Here is a 19,557-nt window from a genome sequence, read left to right as displayed (position 1 = left end):
TCACCATGATGGGGAAAGGTGTTTGGGTTAGTGGCTTCGGCCCTGTTGTGTGTGATGGTGTGTGACGTGTGAAATGTGCTCCAGTTCAGGCTGACGCTGAATTGGATGTAGGCTCCTGAGTGAAGGTGCTGCTCATGCCATACCTGCTGTGTGCCTAATAAAGTACTCCCAGCCATTGCATTGGGCAGCAAATAAACTCACTCGTCTCTCCAGCATTCTTTCCGGCGTAAAAACGCTACATTGGTGTCAGAAGTGCGATGGAGAATAACGGGTTCGAGCGCACAACGGAGGACCTTCTAAAAATCCAAGCGGGCCGCCGAGTAGCGGAGCGACTACTCGCGCAGAAGAAGCTCTTTCCTGACGGAGATAGCGCGAGCACACCACGTCAACCAACGCGGAGCGGGAAGAAGAAAATCCTGGATCTCGGGGCGGAGGCTGGCGCCGGCGAGGCCGAGCGCGCTGAGCCCATATCGGCGGTACATCGCGGCGGAAGAGCCGAGTGACCGCCCGCAGCTCAGTGGCGCTCCGTTCGTGAACCTAGCCGGGGACAGGGCTACCCGTCGCGGCTAGGCAACGAGCAACTCTCCGACGTTTCGCGGCGAGGCCGAGGCACGGGACAGCGTACACCAGCAGCCGCTAGACTATCGCCGGGAGGACGCGTGGTAAGCCGCGCTGGGCTCTACATCGACTGTGTGCTGGATGGCGTCTTACTGCGGGCGCTCGTGGACACCGGCTCCACTGTTTCGCTGCTGCGCTCTGGATTGCTGGGGCAAGGCGGGCGTGTTTGCGGACGGCCTGATCCTGCCTTCGACATCTGCACCGTTGCTGGGGGCTGCGTGAAGGTAGGGGCGTGTCGCACAGCGCGAGTCCAGGTGGGTGGACGGACTTATTCCCACGGGTTCGTTGTGGGGAATGTCGAGGAGGACTGCATTTTGGGGTTGGACATTCTGGAGAGATGGGGTGCGGTGCTGAATTTGGCTAGCAGAACTCTGCGTGGTAACTTCGGGGTAGCCAGGTTGCTCGGACCCAAACCACAGCCGGACAGGTTAGCAGCACACACCCGGGGGGCAGAACTTCCGGTAGCAGGCCGAGCGGGAAATCTGCGCGCTAACACCTGCGCTTTACCTCGCCGGCCGGGCAGCAAAGCGCGTGGCCGGTACTGCGAGCAAGTGGAGTGCCGTCGCGACGTAGAACCCTCGACGCAGGATGTTCCCCCCGTGCAGTCCTCCAGGTCCTCCGGTGGTGATCAGCCGTCCGAGCCAGCGTGCAGCCAGCGTGCAGCCGTCTTACTGCGTCTCCCAGAGCGTCACCCGCAGTCGCTCCGCCGGTCTCGCCGGTCTCACAGCTGAACTATGAACCGCTCATCGCCTGGCAGAAGGGCCCCACCCAGCGCTCGCGGGCACCGCTGCAAGACTTTCGGGTGGGGGCACCTATGGGGCGAATGGGCGTGGACACTCACAGCCAGGGGCGAGATTTTGCTGCTGGCGAGCAGGTGTGGGTGTGTTCCTCCGGAAGGAGGAGGAGGGGGCTCTCGGCCGGGCGTGTGTCTCACTGGGTGGGCCCCTGTGCGGTAATAGCTCGGCTCTCCGATGTCATCTACCGGGTGCGGTTGGCGGGGCGGGTACGAGTTTTGCTCCACCGGGACCGTCTTGCGCCTTACCAGCCGCACGCCGATGAAACATCGAACTCTGTGAAGGCCGGACCGCCTCAGGACTATGTTCGCGTTTATCCCTCACCTGCCAAAGGACGCCGGCGTTCCCACTGCCAGCGCCGACTGCCTCCACGCCTCCGAAACAAAGTTCGTCGTGGTGACCGGGGACGATCACAGCTCGGGTGGGGGCAGTGTGGCGTGGGCGGGGCGGCGGCTGACGACCAGCATGCCTTGCGGGGATGTCGGTGTGTTCACCATGATGGGGAAGGGTGTTTGGGTTAGTGGCTTCGGCCCTGTTGTGTGTGATGGTGTGTGACGTGTGAAATGTGCTCCAGTTCAGGCTGACGCTGAATTGGATGTAGGCTCCTGAGTGAAGGTGCTGCTCATGCCATACCTGCTGTGTGCCTAATAAAGTACTCCCACCCATTGCATTGGGCAGCAAATAAGCTCACTCGTCTCTCCAGCATTCTTTCCGGCGTAAAAACGCTACAATATTATAATGAGCTCTAGCCACGTGACCGGGTTCTTAAATATAATAATGAGCTCTAGCCACGTGACCGGGTTCTTAAATATATTAATGAGCTGTAGTTACATGACTAGGTTCTTAAATATAATAATGAGCTGTAGCCACGTGACCGGGTTTTTAAATATAATAATGAGCTGTAGTCATGTGACTAGGTTCTTAAATATTATAATGAGCTCTAGCCACGTGACCGGGTTCTTAAATATTATAATGAGCTGTAGTCACATGACTAGGTTCTTAAATATTATAATGAGCTGTAGTCCCATGACTAGGTTCTTAAATATAATAATTAGCTGTAGTCACATGACTAGGTTCTTAAATATTATAATGAGCTGTAGTCACATGACTAGGTTCTTAAATATTATAATGAGCTGTAGTCACATGACTAGGTTCTTAAATATTATAATGAGCTCTAGCCACGTGACCGGGTTCTTAAATATTATAATGAGCTGTAGCCACATGACCGGGTTCTTAATTATAATAATGAGCCCTGGTCATGTGACCAAAATTTAAAATATTGTTACAACCTCTTGTCACATGACTGGGTTCTTAACGTTATAACAAGTCCTAGTCATGTGACCTGGGGCCTCATGTACAAAGACTTGCGTTGAATTCATACTAAAACATTGCGTACGGACAAAGCTGTAAATATGCGTACGCAGTAAAAAAATCTGATGTATGAAACACTGCGTACATGAAATCCCACACATATTCTCTTTGTACATCCGAATTAACGTGAAATTGAGCGCACGTGCACAAGCGCAAAGCCCCTCCCTGCCTTCTCCCCCGTATAAATATGGTAATGACTCCACAAAACCAAACGAAAAAGCAATGGCAAAAGCAAGCAAGAAGAGAAACTTCACAGAATGTAAATTGACCGTGGTGGGTCTCATTAGCAAGAACGTTGAGTCAGCGTACAGAGAGGAAGTGCAGAGGCTAACGGACTGGTGTAACAACAACAACCTGTCTCTGAATGTTGACAAGACAAAAAAGATGGTTGTTGACTTCAGGAGGACACGAGGCGACCATTCTCCGCTGAGCATCAACGGCTCCTCTGTGGGAATCATCGAAAACACCAAATTCCTAGGTGTCCACCTGGAGAAGGACCTCAACTGGTCCCTCAACACCAGCTCCCTGCACAAGAAAGCCCAACAGCGTCTCTTCTTTCTGAGAGGACTGAGGAAGGCCCAGCTTCCACCACCGATCCTGATCACCTTCTATAGAAGAACTATCGAGAGCATTCTGAGCGGCTGCATCACTGTCTGGTTTGGGAATTGTGCCATATCGGACCGCAAAACCCTACAGCGGATAGTGAGGACAGCAAAGACGATCATCGGGGCCTCTCTCCCCTCTATTGAAGACATCTACATCACACGCTGCATCCGCAAAGCCACCAGCATTGTGGCTGATCGGACACACCCCTCTCACACACACCCCTCTCACACACACTTCACACTCCTGCCACCTGGAAAAAGGTACCGAAGCATTCGGGCCTCACATCCAGACTGTGCAACAGCTTTTTTTCACAAGCCATCCGTCTCCTCAACAAAAAGGGACTGAACTAATAAACACACACACACACACACACACACACAGACATTATCACTCAGCTTAACTCAACTACCTCAAAACATTGAGACTGGACTGACAAATCAACACAAGCGCAGACACACTGACCTACACCACCAAAATATCGTACACACCAACCTGTAAATGCTTCACTGTTTATCTCTTTCTTGCACAATATTTATTACTTTTTGCACTAATTCCTCAATTCTTGCTGCTGTGTTTACTACCTCAACACCATATTTTATGTTCTGATATGTCGTTGTCGCACTGTCACTTTGTTGTCGCTCGTTTGTACATTTGCACGTGCACTTTATGTTGTCTGTTGTCTGTAAAACCTGCAGAAAGTCTTCCTTAGTTAGTTAGTTTTTGTTAATTTATGTTGTAATTTATGTTAGGTCTCTCTGTCTTGTCTCTGCTAGCCAGCTAACTAGGCCTCTTAGTTAGCTAGTTTAGCTTCTCTGTTTATTTATTTTGTAAGTTTATGTTGCATGTAGCACCTTGGTCCTGGAGGAACGTTGTTTCGTTTTACTGTGTACTAACTGTATATGGTTGAAGTGACAATAAAGCCTACTTGAACTTGAACTTGAAATATGCGTGAACCCATAAGAAATTGACTCAAATATCAGTTAACAAGCTTGTTTTTATTTAGACTTAGATGGTGCAGGAACATCGACTGGCAGGCACTCGGAGTCCGTCCCTCCTGAGCAGCCAGGACCCAGTGTCTCCGGCATTTCCAGCGCTCCCCAAAGTGCTGAGGCCGTCCGTCAGGCCGCGTCCTGACGCATGCTGTTCTGGAGTCACAACAGCATATTGTTAGGGCCATCTGAGAAATTAACACCTGAAAAATATAACTGATGCACTCACAGACATAAGCCAGTCATTAAAGGAATTGGTCAAAAAATAAACTTTGTCTCTGATTACCTTTTATATTGCCGCAACCACACGTTGGCGAGCTTGAATGGCTTGTTGGTTGTATACAGGCTGGTCCTGGGTCTGGGTCATCTGGCGGTGCCACTGCCTCACCAAGAGGTATGCCATGTCTGTTCGCGACATTGTGCAGCACACCACAGGCCAGCACGATGCGGCACACTTTGTTAGGGCGGTATAGCAGCACCCCTCCGCTCTTATCAAGGCAGTGCCACCAGCATTTCAATGGCCCGCTCTACAACTGATCGAGTGCGAGAAGGGGCATCATTGTATCTGCGCTCTTTTGGTCTGTTTGTGGGTTGTTGGCGGGGGGGTTAACAGCCATGTCTTTAATGGATAACCGCGGTCTCCTGATATGCAGTTACATAATTACGCTCAGTAAAATAAAATAAAAACTTAGCTGGAATAATATCTTTAAATACATCACCCATCGCGCACCCTGCCACCTTGGAGCCTCATCCCAACCATGCTGTTAGTGAGGACGAATGAATCACGGGTTACTTTGTAGTGTGCAATTTAACATAATTGTCTCTAGGAGTCGCGAACGGAAATAAAACAAACACAAAAAAGAAATACGCGTACGCCAGACATGAAGCTGGCGTGGAAGAACGCACATTCTCACGTTAATTTCACTGTTAGTAAATCCGACCGTGAGCGTGAAAACTGGCGTAAGCAAAGTTTTTGTGCGTAAGAGCGTTGATACATGAGGCCCTAGATGCTTTAATATTATAATGAGCCGTAGTCACATGACCGGGTCCTTGAATACTATAATAAGCCCTAGTCACGTGACTTGTTTTTAAAAACGTTATAATAAGCCCTAGTCACGTGACCTGTTTTTTTTAAAAACGTTATAATAAGCCCTAGTCACGTGGCTGGGCTATTTAATATTAAAGTCAATGAAGTCACTAAAATCTGTAACACACTAAAGCAGCATGACGGGACCTTTATGTTGCTGAGTGTGAGTGTGTGTGTGTGCGCGCGCGCTCTAACATGATCTCGTTTCCTGTTTGGAGAGGAAGCCGCGCTGCTGTGTGTGTGTGTGTGTGTGTGTGTGTATCAGACAGAGTGATAGTGGCAGAGAGAGAGAGAGAGGAGGAAGGAAGTAAGGAAAGAAGGAACGCAGGATTATAATCAGATGATCCTCTCTCCTGCACACACACACACACGCACACAGACAGAGAGTTTATAGATTGGTATTAAACAGTGTTAGTGTGTGTGTGTGTGACGGGTTTGATCTCTCTGAGCTTCTCCTCCTCCATGTCTGCTAACACGTAAGCCTCACTGAGGGACTTCACACTTCTATCACTCATTCATATTAATTTATTCATTTATTACACTTAACACCCAGTGTATGTGTATGTGTGTGTGTGTGTGTGGAGAGAGTGTGTGTGTCTCTGAGTATCTGTGTGTATCTTGTAAGCTAAGCATGTAGCCGAGCTAGCTTGTTAGCATTGCGAATGTTCTCAGGTCAGGTCTATAAAGCTGAATAATCCCGAGTTCAGGACATTAAAAGCCCTGGTGTTATTGTGTCCCGGGGTGAGACAGGGTCTCTTCATGTGTTTCCGTTCCGCTCTCCTGTGTGTGATTGTAGATAAACCGCCGGTTGGGAGACAAGCCGCCGCCGCGCAGGCCTCAGGCCTCGGTGTAGAGTTAAACCCGCATCCGTGTCTCGAGCTCCTGTGTGCCGGCGTGAGAGTGACTCGGGCATGGGGGACAACCGAGGTGAGGCTAACCAGGCACAAACTGTGTGTGTGTGTATATATATATATATATAAAAATAGGTATATATGTATTATGCTTATTATATTTGATTACGCATATATATGTGTGTTTGTTTTTTTATTGGTATAATTGAGGATGTCTGAAGTTCTACTGCTTGTTTGTTTTGTCTGTCCATGGGTCAGGACTCACTCTTTCAATGATATCTTTGTGTTTTACACACTGGAATACTCGAAACCCCAAAAAATTTCTATTCGTCTGATTTTGTCACAGACTCGCGCAAAACTGACAGAATTATATAAACTTTTCCGGTCCTTCAGTATTTATCATCAATTTATTCACAATCTTGAGTAGAAGTGAAGCTATGAGCAGTTATAGTCCAGATTATAAACCACAAGTTTTGACAGCGGACAGTGCCTGCATCAAACTGTGGACACGCCTTGGACTGAATTCACTGGATCTTTTACAGTCCTCAGATCTCTGTCTGAAGTTTAACCTGCATCACAAGTCAAATGTAAATGTTGAGTAAAAGCGATGTTATGTGCCGGATTTAATAATCTACCTTAAAATAAGGTACCAATGCACTACTGTCTCAACGTATCAAGTAAGGAGGTATCGAAAAGTTTAACGATTGACGCACAACAGATTTAATCGCTTTCGCCGTATGTCCTCCTTCAGACACCTTAAAACCTGGCAGTAGAATTCGCTATCGATGATCTGGCCCCTGAGAACGAATTCTTGATGCACGATGCAGCGAATGTTGAAAAAGACGATGAACATGCATTCGGCCGGGCTGCGAACCGGCCCCGCTTTTTTTGGTCATGGAGCTGGTGGGCTCTTTCGCTGTGAAGACTGTCGTTTTGTCGTACCCATACACCGAGACGGCGGTGACAAATTTAGTCGCCGGTGGTAATCCTCGACATGAAGGACGGGTCATCCCACGGCACACTGTCGAGTCCCTGGTAGACATGGATGCGATGTTCCTTCTGCTCTCAGCCTGGAGACGAACCTGACAGCAACATGGTGCATGTTTGCATTACACATGAGGGCCACCTGGACTGTTCCGTATGACACACCGACAATGGCAACGATGTAGTGGATTGTTCCTCGATTTATCATCATGCCCAAATTGCCGAATGATTTAGACATTTTTGGGTTTGAGCTTGGTAAAAGTCTTCCTGATCGCTTGTTGTCTTCCATTGATTTTTTTTTTCCACTCTTGAAGTGCATGTGCTGCTCAAAACACCTTAAACGACACGTTGCTGCTTCGCTGAAACCTCACTGAATCACGTCAAACTTCTCTGACAGATTTGCCCAGTTTCCATAGAATTTCACTTTGTTCTAACTTGCTGTCCATGATGAAATAGCAAACATTTTCAGAACCAGTCACACAGCTCCTGATGTACACAGGACGATGTCTTGTAGCACACTGACTGATGAAGGGCGGTGCTCCCTGTGACTGTGCGTACAGCCTTTTGATGCCATCTGTTGTTACGTTACAAACTCGTAATAAAGTCATAACACTCTGATGTTTCCGTTCGCGAAGGAGAAATCACAGGTTGTTGGTCACCGCTGTTGCTCGCAGTATTCACTACACAGTGTGTACACGAGGTGTACCGGATAGAGAAGACGGCTGACACAATCCGAGCCCCATGTGTGATAAATCAGGCCATGACAGTGACTCTGTATGCTGTACTCCGAGCCCATTAACAGCCTTGATGTAAAGTTTACTCGCTCCATACGGAGCCCGTTTCCTCCACCACTGTCATGCAGCTGTTTTCTCTTTACGCGCTAGACCTTGCTCAAGGATCTGACGTTTTAGGGTTCTGATACCAATAATCTGGATGTTTATAGAATCACGATGGCTACAGAAATACAACACAGAGTGATTCAGCACTCGGGTATCGTGATGATATCGTATCGGGATCGTATCAACTCTGTATCGGGTTGTCGCACAGTACTTTGCTTTATATCGATGCTCATTTTAGTATGTTAATCTTTCTGTAGTAATGTTCATGCACAGGTGAGTAGAGGAAAGTGTACAGATGAGTTAATGCTGTGAGGGTTTTTGTCTTCCTAAAACAATGAAAGTTTTGAGTGGGAGAAATCTGTGCTGAGGAGATGAGGATTATTACAGGATTAACAGATTATTACTGTTGTTATAACCTAACTGGTTAATTCAACAGAATCACACTCGACGTTGAACTGAATATTAGCACAACCTTGAGTGTGATACTGCTTTTATACAACTGGGTGAGAACATTGGAACTCAGTTTGATACCAAACAGAGTTTTAAATTGTCGGCTTTCTTACTCCTTATTTAAAAATCTCCCTTGTTTTTTAGATTCTCGCAGTCCAGACAGCTCGTCGGTGTCGTCCCCAGCATCAGGGAAACAATCTCCTGCACTCGTCTCCTCAGCAGCTGCCATGACCTCGCTGACCCCAGTCACGTCGGCGGTCAGCAGTCCGATCAGCAGCATGGGATCCCCCTTCTCCGTCATCAGCTCCTCTCTTGGCTCCCCGTGCCTCCCGGGGACGCCGTCAGTCGGCTACGGCCCGATCAACAGCCCCCAGGTGAGTGTCTCTGCAGTCATAAATCACAAACGATTATAATCATACAGCTGTGTTTATTATTTAAGCTCGAGATTAAAAGGTGAATACGAGATGATGTATCAGAATTTTCCAAATGTCTGCTCTTGAGTTTGAGTCGTGTGTTTGTTGGTTAAAAAGAATAAACCATAAAAAGACCATCCCTCAGCTGAGAACAGAGAGAACGCACCGGGCGTAGGCAGCAAAGTCAGCGTTGATGTAAATGTCAGGAAATGAAAGCTGAAATTCTGATCTGTCGTCTCAAATCCATCTTTCCATCTTAAACCTGAAGGATCTTTAGTGTGTATTGTAGAGTCGTGTGTAAAGTCCTGATTCTTTCCCCCCAGATCAACTCCACTGTGTCCATGTCCGGCCTGCACGCCGTCAGCAGCTCCGACGACGTGAAGCCGCCGTTTGGCCTCAAGCCGCTTTTAGGCCACAGCCCCGGACCCACGCACTCCCAGAAACGGATGTGTGCGATCTGTGGCGATCGCTCCTCTGGTGCGTTCACCTCGTCCTTGTCTAAATTTTGTTATTCAGTCTGATGTTTTTTTTTTTTGTGCTGAATTCATTTTCCCATGTGGGTCAATATTTAATCGTCTTACATACCAACTGAGCCTCAGTTTGTTTAATCAGATACAAGCCACCGAGAGGAGACGCAGGATCGTCCGTTCAGACGTTATGTGATGTTTTTTTTTTCCCTCCTTATTTCTGATCGAACACTAGACTAGTAGCTAGGAATTATTTCCTTAAAATGAACCAGCCGTGCTGATATCCGGCACAACAGCGTGACCCTGATTGTGATGCTCTAATGAAATAACTATTTGATGGGAGATGCATAAAAAGGTTAAATAACTAAACTCAGGCTAATGATATCGAGTGCTGCTTGTAGCTCTGACAGACTGGTGATGATCCGCCAGCATTAGCGACACGCCTGTTTAGCGCTTCTTGTTTCCCCTCTAACAGATGTCACATGACCTGTAATCATCACTACCCTCCTTTTTCACCTCGTTGCCTCAGAATGCAGGTTTTATTGCGCTCGATCAGTTCGTATTAATGACTCAGCGGAGCAGCTGTACTCCAGTCGAGTCTGTATCTAATATTCTTCCTCTCAACTCTGACTCGCTAAAGGCCGTAGCCGGTGTTGTCTGAGTCTGTCGACTCTTATTTGACTTTACAGTTTTTCACAAACCATTCAGATTGTTTGATTAAGCTCGATTCGCTTACACTCTAAGCTGTCTTGTAAGCCACACTTACGCTTTTGTTTTAATTGTATTAATTTGTACAAGTGATTGTAAACTGATGTTCATTGTGTAAACTCCGTCCCTGTAGGTAAGCACTATGGCGTGTACAGTTGTGAGGGATGTAAAGGCTTTTTTAAGCGCACCGTGAGGAAAGACCTGAGCTACACCTGCAGAGATAACAAAGACTGTATGGTGGACAAGCGCCAGAGGAACCGCTGCCAGTACTGCCGCTACCAGAAATGTCTCGCCATGGGCATGAAGAGAGAAGGTAAGGTGGGAGCACAGGCAAACGTCTTCTCATTGTTCGCTCCAGTCATGGTTCAATTTCTCCCTAAACCTGTGTGTGTGTGTTGTAGCTGTTCAGGAGGAGCGCCAGAGGAACAAAGAGCGTGAAGGAGAAGTCGAGTCCACCCACGCAGCCAATGAAGAAATGCCCGTGGAGAAGATCCTGGAAGCGGAGATGGCTGTAGAACAGAAGATAGAACTGCATTCCGATGGAAGTTCAGGCACCAGTTCTGTGAGTCGCTATTCATCAGCCGTACATGGTATACAACATCTGGATGTCTCCTTACCCCCAGTCTTTCACTCCCTCACTCGCAGGAAAACGACCCTGTCACGAACATCTGCCAGGCAGCTGATAAACAGCTCTTCACTCTGGTGGAGTGGGCCAAAAGAATCCCGCACTTCTCAGAACTGGCTCTCGACGACCAGGTCATCCTTCTACGTGCTGGTAAATGCATGAGGTCGTCTCCTCAGTGTGGTATCTCTGTGCTTCTGCTCTAGTAACGTAACACGATACCAAAACATTAGATACGCGTGGCTTGGCCTCCAGCAACTTTTAATTAAGATACCAGCGTAAGTCTCTGGGACAGACGACCCTATGATGCCCTCAGGCAGCACTTCCTCATCTTCAGGCTTCAGGAGGTCATACATGCTAGTGGAGAATGCTGGATTCAAAAACACATCTAAAGCTACAGAGGGATGAACAGATCAGCCAGAACATCTCATGTTTTTGAGAAATATTGTGTGCGCTTTGTTGTACGTATAGTGCTAGAAGAATGAATAAAGCACAGTTAATTCATGTGGTTATCTGGTGTTGTAACCAGACTTTAAGTTGTCATGTTGTAAACACCATATTGTGTATTAATTCTTTGTCGCTAATGACCAGAGGCGGGAGGATCAGCCAAATCTACGCTCAGGTACTCGTTCTGTACTTCGTGATGTAATGATTATGAATATCTGGTGGGGAAAAGACTGTAGCTGTCGGCTCTCCAGGTCATTACGGTCACAAACCGAATCAATTGATACTATTATGATGTTAAAATAAACGCTAACTAAACGTTAGCATTAATGTAAGCTTTGATAAACCCTGAGCCAATTTTTTTACGTGCCGTCTTCTACACCTTCTAGTTCGTTAGCACCGCGCTCTTTCTTAGGCTTTAGTTTATGATAAACAGAGCTGCCACCGTGTGGCGCTATTTTGTATTACCCTGTAGCTGTTTTACAAATGTTTTCATCGTTACCTGCTCATGGGAACGTATTCTGTATGAACTAGACAAGCACTTTGTTACTAAACAACAAAAAAGTTTCTATTGTGCCAAATTATAATCTTAAACATTTAACAGTAATTCGAACAAGAATTTCACAACTTATGCATCATTAAGTCTGTGATGGTGAACAGTTTTTTTTTTTTTATTGACTGAATTGTTAAACAAAATTATTAGCTCGGTTATTCTAATCTAACCAGTTGTTGGGATATAATTTAGGCTACAGCTATTATGCCAAGAAGAACTTGAAGCGGGTCACTGAATAACACCTTTAGGATACATCCATATTAGACATTCCCCACAGATAAGTACATAGATCACTCTTGACCAATCCTCTCGCCTCTGGGACTGGACCTGACCTCCATCTTTATAAAAATCCCCAAATGAGAAATATGAATCAGAATACCGTAGATCCTCACTCGTGCGCAAAATATTTACATGTAAACAAAGACGCGCTTTGTGCTTGTCAGTGTTCGGTGAAAAGCCGTTGATCCAGAACTTCGTGATGGGTCCTGGAGGTTCCACAGACACACAAACGTGCTCCAGTGCAGAAGTATTAACCCAAAGTGTTTATATAAACCGGTGATGGCCCTTTTTTTTCTTCCCTGGCAGGTTGGAATGAGCTGCTGATCGCCTCGTTCTCTCATCGCTCCATCAGTGTAAAGGATGGCATCTTGCTGGCCACTGGGCTCCACGTGCACAGAAACAGTGCACACAGCGCGGGAGTGGGAGCCATCTTCGATAGGTAATCATCACCGTCACGCATCCAGACTGTAGTTACTGCACAGGAGAGGATTGTGGGAGTTCATTAGGGATGATGATCGTGATACCTCGGTGAAGGTTTAACTTGTGTATCATGATTTTTTAAATTATATTTTCTTTTTCTGATTTTTTTAAGCTGTCGAGAACAAGTGTGGTTTTTAGTCGCGCATGTGTTTTTGAGACTGGCTGTGATTTCGAGCTCCTAAGTGTTCGTTGTACAGAAACTCGTCCCACCCGTTCAAGTACTCGGCTCCAGAATCTTGAACTCTTTACTGTCTCGTACTGCAGATGGTCCTACGTCTGAATATCCCAGCTGGAGGCACAGAAGGTCCAGATGGAGAAGAAAAGGCAGGAGCACATCCTCAGCAATGACCGATGTTGTGAGATGTGAGGGGGACAGGCAGGGACTGAGCACAGCGTCCAAGCTTAGAGTGTGTAGCAACGTGAGCCAGGAGAGGGCAGTAAAACCTGGTGTAACTCATCACCCGTTCAGGAATGAGTTATTTATTTATTTATTTTTGGCTCTAGTCCGCTCTTTAGGTTCTTTAACTTGAAGAGAGATGTCTTGGTAAGGAGTTGAGAAGTAATGATGGTTTTATCAGGGGTTTCTGGGATTATTCATTTAGACAAACATCAAGTGTGAACAGTAGAATATTAAACATCAAAGTGCATACTAGGTTTATTTGTGAAATATTAGACTATATTACATGTCTACACCATGAAAGTTAGGACACGTCTGATATCATATTACTGATATCTGAACAACCTCATGCAGTTCACCTATTCCCCCAACAAATCACCTAAATTTGCAGTTTGTTTACCCCTGAGCCAAGAAATGCGCCCTTTTCAGGTTTTTTTTTTTGTTACAGTTAAAGCAACAAGTAGGTGTTGTCTTTATAGGTGTAGCTAGGGAGGAAACAAAATGATGGTGATGCAGCCTAAGAGGTTGGTCATATGGTCCATGAATCCTTTTCAAGAAGTGTGGATGGCTGTACAGACCTGTAAGGCACTTTTTGTTTCCAGGACAGGACTAATACTTGGAATAGGAACCTCTTACATTCAGTTCAGTCTCAGTTGTTCATGGAATGGTTTCCACAAGGTGTTCGAAGCATTCTAGATGTCCCATTTGCCCACATCCCCATGGTATTTTGGGGAGGATCTGTGCAGGAGCAGAGCAGGTTCGAATGTGTACAGAGAACAAGCTTCACTTGTTGCCTCTTTTACTGATAAAGCGATGTGTAGATTGATGCCAAGAAGTAGTGCTTAGGGGGTTAAAACTAGTATTCTGTTCTGCCTGCATGTGTGTTGGTGTGTTTGTTCTCGGATAAGGAATGTGCCTAAAGCATGAACGGTCCCATTTTCTTAACCACAATGCGTAATCTGCAGACTGTACGGAATTGTGAAGGCAAATTGTTGCCATACCAGCGGGAGTCGCTTAGGACGGACTGAGGGTTTTTGTGTTTGCTCTGGGTGAAACCTGAAGAACGAGTGTGGAATTTAGAGAGAGCGTGACACGTAATTGACACTCGGCCCTTCAACCTGACGATGTGGAATCTCATTGCTCTAGCGCTTCAGCTGAGTTTTTATTCCTCCTTTGGCACAATGCTGACTCGTCAACAGACGGTAAACTCGTTTAGAGCACGATTGGTGTGGTAGATAAAGACCTCTGTGGGAGCAGGAGATGGATGCAGTACCGCTTTACACTTTTACTGCATGTTCGCTTTCCTTCAGGACATTACTAAAGCTTGTCTGCAAAGTGGGAACAAGAAGTGGGCAAAAGTGGCTGCATAAATTCAGCCTTATAAACCATCTATCTCTTATCTATACTGCTTATCCTGTGTAGGATTGTCAAGTAACTTAATTCACAAAGCTGGGTACACCCTGGGTGGAGTGCCAACCGACACAACCGCTACAGGCAATGGAAACCAGTCAACTGCTAATGCACGTCCTCAGACTGTAGGAGAACACCAGAGTACCCCTTAAACCCGGGGAGAACATGCAAACTCCACATAGAGACCTGAGGCAGGTCCCCCCGACCATGGAGTTGTAAGGCAACAGTGCTAGCAACTACTGCTCTAGTGTGCTCACATGCCACTTCCTCCAAATAAACCAAACTTCCTTCCTCCTAGACGGGGCCTCAGATGAAAATCAGGTCATAGATCATAGCCATCCAGTCTGTCGTGTCACGTGATCCTGCTACATATGCGTGCACTGTGGCCTGAAGTTCATCTCGGTTCACTTATGGAGTCCGGTCCTATAAACATGCCAGTCGTGATTCACTGGAAACAGGAAGTGATGCTTGCAAAAAAAGTCGTCTTACTCCTTTTCTTAGAAGGTTCTTCAGATTCATACCAAATATTAACATGGAGGTACAGAGATCTGTGAAGGAGCTCGTGTTGTGAATGTTGTTGAGAAGATGAGGCAGTAGATGGTGCTCAAAGCAGGTATCTGCACCTCGATGCTTAGGCTTGATATATCCATGTATAGTCAAGTTCTCGGTTCCTCCAGATTGTAATTATAAATGTGGTTATTATTAATATTATTATTATCAGTATTATTATTATTGTTGTTGTTATAATAACAGGTTATATCTGTTGACTATTAACTATTCTATTGTTGTTCTTGTGAAAAATAGACCTGTATCTACACAGACACACACATTACTTTAACTAAGCTTTGTCACAGCAACCTGTTCTTTCTTTTAAAGATGCTATTATTTGCATTTTATTTATTTACTTATTTATTTATTTTAATGCTAATTTCTTGAAACAAATCTCGGAATAACCGGTTGCAGGCTGCTGTTTGAGATTCACCTGCTTCAGCATTCTCCTGACCTTCTTTTGACGCCCATGTCCTCGCCCATGCGCTTTGCTTACTTCTCTTGCATGACTGATGGGTAACTCTGAATGGTGTACGTCCGTCCCATTAAACTCCCCCCCTCCCCCCCCCCGAATCTCATCACCGTAACTCTGTTACTCTGTGCTTGTGCTTTTTGCTCAGCGTACGTTCATGCTAACCCTAAGAAACACCTTGCTTTTCCCGAACACATGAACGTTTTCTCATAATGTAATTTGGATTTCTTTGCTTCATTTCAGGCTTTTTAAAAAAATATTTATTTATTTATCCCCCCCTCCCCTTTTTTTAATTTTTTTTACATGGTGCAATGCTTCTCAACAAGAGCCTGCAGCTTGTTACTCCTGGAACGGGCCCCACTGTCTCTGCTGGTGCACACAGTCATGATCTTGACATGAGGAAGATGTTAAAAGTGTAAATGATCTTTGTGTTGATATTGTAATAACACGTTGTGATTGAATACACAGGGAGAGTGCGCACAATGCAGAGGTTGGGGCCATATTTGACAGGTAATAAAGCTACACCACACAACACACATTATTCCAAGGCAGCAAAAAAAAAAAAAAAAAAAAAAGGATATTGATGTTTTATAGGTGGGTAAAGAGCAATGTGTGTGTCTGTGGCTCTGAATGTGGACATAGTGTCTAGTTACTTGAATCTTTTATTTATTTATTTATTTATTTTTCCCTTATTTTTTTGCATGCTCCAATTTTCTATTCTTGTCACCCTGCACCATATCGCCTGTGTTTTTCTTGTGTGTGTGTGTGTGTCATGTTCTGGTGCTGATACAGGGTTCTGACTGAACTAGTGAGTAAGATGAGGGACATGCAGATGGACAAGACGGAGCTCGGGTGTCTCAGAGCCATCATTCTTTTCAACCCAGGTACTCGGTGAGGGGAGGGGGGATCTTGAACGCATTGCCTGTAACAGTTCCATAAATTTGGTACCTCTGCACACGAGCGCCCCGCCTCACAAACTTTCACCTTGAGAACTGAAATTTTGCTTGAAATTTTCCTCAGCATATGAAGGATTTCTGGCATACGAACGAGAACTGAACACTGCATTTGGTAGCCGCTCAACACTAGTGTTAGTGAAAAGCCATATAAACTTTTTTTTTTTTTTTGGTGTAGACATCATGGGTTTATTTTTTAAACAAGCCGGTGTTGAAAATAATCATAAATTAAGGTTAAATGAGGTTTAATGTCTATTGATTTTATACTTTACTTAATAATTTTTTTTATATACAAAAATATGATCATAGTGTTAGTGATAATTGGTAATATTGGTAATATTTTTGGGTGGCTGGAACGGATTATTTGCATGTACATTATTTCCTATGGGACAATGCGTTTCGCAATACTAAATTACACCTTAAGGGTTAGCCTCCGGGCCGGATTAAACTCATTTGTCGTGGTACAGCTGTGTGATAATAACGTGTTGACTTTCTTTGTAACCATGTGTCATTTATTCAGTTGACAATTATTGTTGCCCTGTGTGTGGGTTTCAGACGCGAAAGGCCTTTCAAACCCAAGCGAAGTGGAATTACTGAGGGAGAAAGTCTACGCTGCACTAGAAGCTTACTGTAAACAGAGATACCCCGACCAGCAGGGCAGGTACACAATCCGAACAAGGTGTTTTGATGTTCTTGATAAACCCGTTTATAAGTGTGTAAAGATTCAGCAGTCTACGCTTACGGTAGGTGCAAATAAATAATCAGACCCCTTGGTATCAGGCGGCCAAAGGATTCACAGCACGTGTTGGTCCACAAGCCAAGCCTCGAAGTCCCAGGAACTCTCCACAGACCACTGGTCAGGCTTAACTCAAAACACCACATCATCTCCTCACATCTAACCAGAGTGAAACATGGTGGCATCACTGCCCTGTGGGTGATATTCAGTGGCAGTGGTAGGGTGGGACTTGAAGAAAGCAGGAATTTCCATAGGCAACGCTGTCAAATGGTTAAAAAGCAAACCAAAACCTTGACATGAGCCATGAAAAAGTATGTGTCCCCTTCCTGATTTTTTGTTTTGTTTTTGGTAGCATATTTGTCACACCCAAGTAAATAGAAAATGCAATTTTAAATGATTCTGTCCAAACCTACCTGGCCCTGTGTGAAAATCCTGCTAAATCATGAATGAACTGTGATTCATCACATTTTTTGGAAAGCTGAGTTAAAGTTTGCTTGTTACACCCAGGCCTGATTACTGCCAGACCTGTTGAATCAAGAAATCACGTAAATACTGTGTGAAAAAGTGAAGCACGGGCAAATACTTTTTAACTTCCAATAAAGAAATGATTTGTGCTGTTATTTGCTGTTAGCCTCGATTAAAAATGCTTGAATACATTTATATATAATGTATATTGAATAAAATTGTGTCAAAAAATCAGTTTTAAAAAAAAAATTAAATCATGAATGAAATCATCTCAAATCGCAATTGCCGCCAAAAATCTAATCGACAGTCCACATATAACTGAGCCGGACTCCATCATATAAGGCTGGACTTTATTTTATACCTTTTGTCATATTGTCTCATTAGTTCCTATGAGACAAGTCAAAGACAATATTATACCATTATTTGAAGTAGTATTACATGATTTTGACTGGTGTAGCAAAATATTCCCTGATCTTTAACTATAACTTGAACCAAATCTGGTAAAAGTCATGTAATGTTAATACATCATTAATATCATACACTGTGAGCATGTGCCAGCGTGATGTATCTCCTGTTCCCGTTCCCCACAGGTTTGCCAAGCTCCTCCTCCGACTGCCGGCGTTGCGCTCCATTGGTTTAAAATGCCTGGAACATCTGTTCTTTTTCAAGCTGATCGGCGACACCCCGATCGACACCTTCCTCATGGAGATGCTGGAGGCTCCGCATCAGCTCACCTAATCTGGACCACTTAATCTAGCCAGTCGTATCTGGTTTGCACCAGGGTGTACCGGTAGCCTGGACATTGGGGCTTCACTGTGTCTGATCAGTCTCCTGCTCATACCTTCCTTTATCCGCTACTTTTCTGTTCCCCCTCCCACGTTAGTTATTGCGCCAAAAAGACTTTCGTCTCTCAGAGAGAAAAACAAACAAACAAAAAAAAAAAAACAAAGAGGGGGAAATTTTACATCAGAGGACACGCCGAGAAAGATGCGCATTTTATCAGACAAGGCTTTTTAAAATTGCTTTTGGTTTTATTCTTCCATTTTATTATTTTTTGCCCCCCCATAGCGTTTGTATTGAAAATGGTGCTCAGAGTTGTGCGTTTTTATCCGCTACATAAACATGATATGTTTCTTTTCTTTATTGCAGCTCAGAATCTAATCGGCTCAATGCACCGATCTCGTGACCAAGCCTGGTCATGTGAATGGAAGATGGTGTGTGTGTGTGTGTGTGTGTGTGTGTGTGTTTTGGAGGAGTGGAAAGAAAGAACCCTCACTTCCTGTAACAGTTTCCCCACCTTCTATGATTTTGCTTTTAGTGCCGAGGTCACGTAGACGAACCCGTAAATCTACAAATCTTCGAACAGATCAGAATCTTGGAAGACGTGACGTGATGCGTCTGTGAATTACTACTGCATTAATGTTTCCCTGTTTCCCAGGATGTTTGTGGAATCGATTAGCAGGAGCTAAAACGCTGCCCCCAACTATCCGTACGAGATCATCCTAATCAGCTGTTAAACAAGCTAAAAGCACTCAGTAAAAAATAACTTAACATCACAGAGGCTAGTTCTTCAAATTATGAGTTGTCCAAAACCATGAAAGTTCGCGCAGTTGTATTTTTTGTGTGTGTGTGTGTGTGTGGGGGGGGGGGGGGTTCCTTCTTTGTCTACTCCAACAGTGTTCTTTTGTTTTTAATTAAAATATCCTGGCTGTTTCTGTAAAAATGACAAATCCAATGTCTTCCCAGAGAAAATACAATCCTGGAAGGAGATGCTTCCGTGCTGTGTATCAGAAAGTTTAAAAAAAAGAAAAAAAAACAGCTAAAACACCAGCAGTGTTGCATTTTGGGTGAACACTTCAAGCTTGTTGCAAGACACTGGTGGCTCAGGCGATCCCATCCAGAAACACTTTTCTTCTGCAACTTAAATGTGGCTCGTCTTTGTCGCATCTCTTGCTTCACCCATTTTATACGTTTCGCCCAGCGTCATTCAAAATCAGTTAGTGACTTCTGGCGGCTCTGG

At 45.1% G+C, this 19,557-nt stretch overlaps 2 protein-coding genes across 4 annotated transcripts in view; both read left to right on the top strand.

Moving 5' to 3' along the window:
• Positions 1-19,557, top strand: part of LOC128516134 (histone H3-like) — a 575,451-nt gene that overhangs the window by 36,844 nt on the left and 519,050 nt on the right. The window contains exon 3 of the mRNA XM_053490442.1: positions 3,322-3,330. Coding sequence (XP_053346417.1) covers positions 3,322-3,330 — 9 coding nt within the window. The remainder of the gene's footprint in view (positions 1-3,321; positions 3,331-19,557) is intronic.
• Positions 5,754-18,486, top strand: rxrba (retinoid x receptor, beta a). Of its 3 annotated transcripts, XM_053490429.1 has the most exons (12): positions 5,755-5,941; positions 6,262-6,392; positions 8,734-8,963; positions 9,326-9,479; positions 10,311-10,490; positions 10,579-10,739; positions 10,823-10,952; positions 12,382-12,514; positions 15,852-15,893; positions 16,176-16,267; positions 16,892-16,997; positions 18,128-18,486. In XM_053490429.1, the coding sequence occupies exons 2-12, from the start codon at positions 6,377-6,379 to the stop codon at positions 18,273-18,275; spliced, it is 1,392 nt and encodes a 463-aa protein (XP_053346404.1). In that variant the 5' UTR covers positions 5,755-5,941; positions 6,262-6,376; the 3' UTR covers positions 18,276-18,486. The 3 variants fall into 3 exon arrangements, with proteins under 3 accessions (XP_053346405.1, XP_053346404.1, XP_053346406.1); XM_053490430.1 differs by lacking the exon at positions 15,852-15,893 and having other exon boundaries at positions 5,754-5,941; XM_053490431.1 differs by lacking the exon at positions 6,262-6,392.

Source organism: Clarias gariepinus, chromosome 28, assembly GCF_024256425.1.
Source record: "Clarias gariepinus isolate MV-2021 ecotype Netherlands chromosome 28, CGAR_prim_01v2, whole genome shotgun sequence".
NCBI lineage: Eukaryota > Metazoa > Chordata > Actinopteri > Siluriformes > Clariidae > Clarias > Clarias gariepinus.
The sequence above is the reverse complement of the archived record's forward strand: the minus strand, read 5'-3'. Positions and strand labels throughout refer to the sequence as shown.

Excerpts from the sequence above, each read along its gene's own strand:
- rxrba (XM_053490429.1), top strand. Across the intron at positions 10,740-10,822 it reads GAAGTTCAGGCACCAGTTCT|GAAAACGACCCTGTCACGAA; the intron begins GTGAGTCGCTAT and ends CCTCACTCGCAG. Across the intron at positions 16,998-18,127 it reads TACCCCGACCAGCAGGGCAG|GTTTGCCAAGCTCCTCCTCC; the intron begins GTACACAATCCG and ends CGTTCCCCACAG.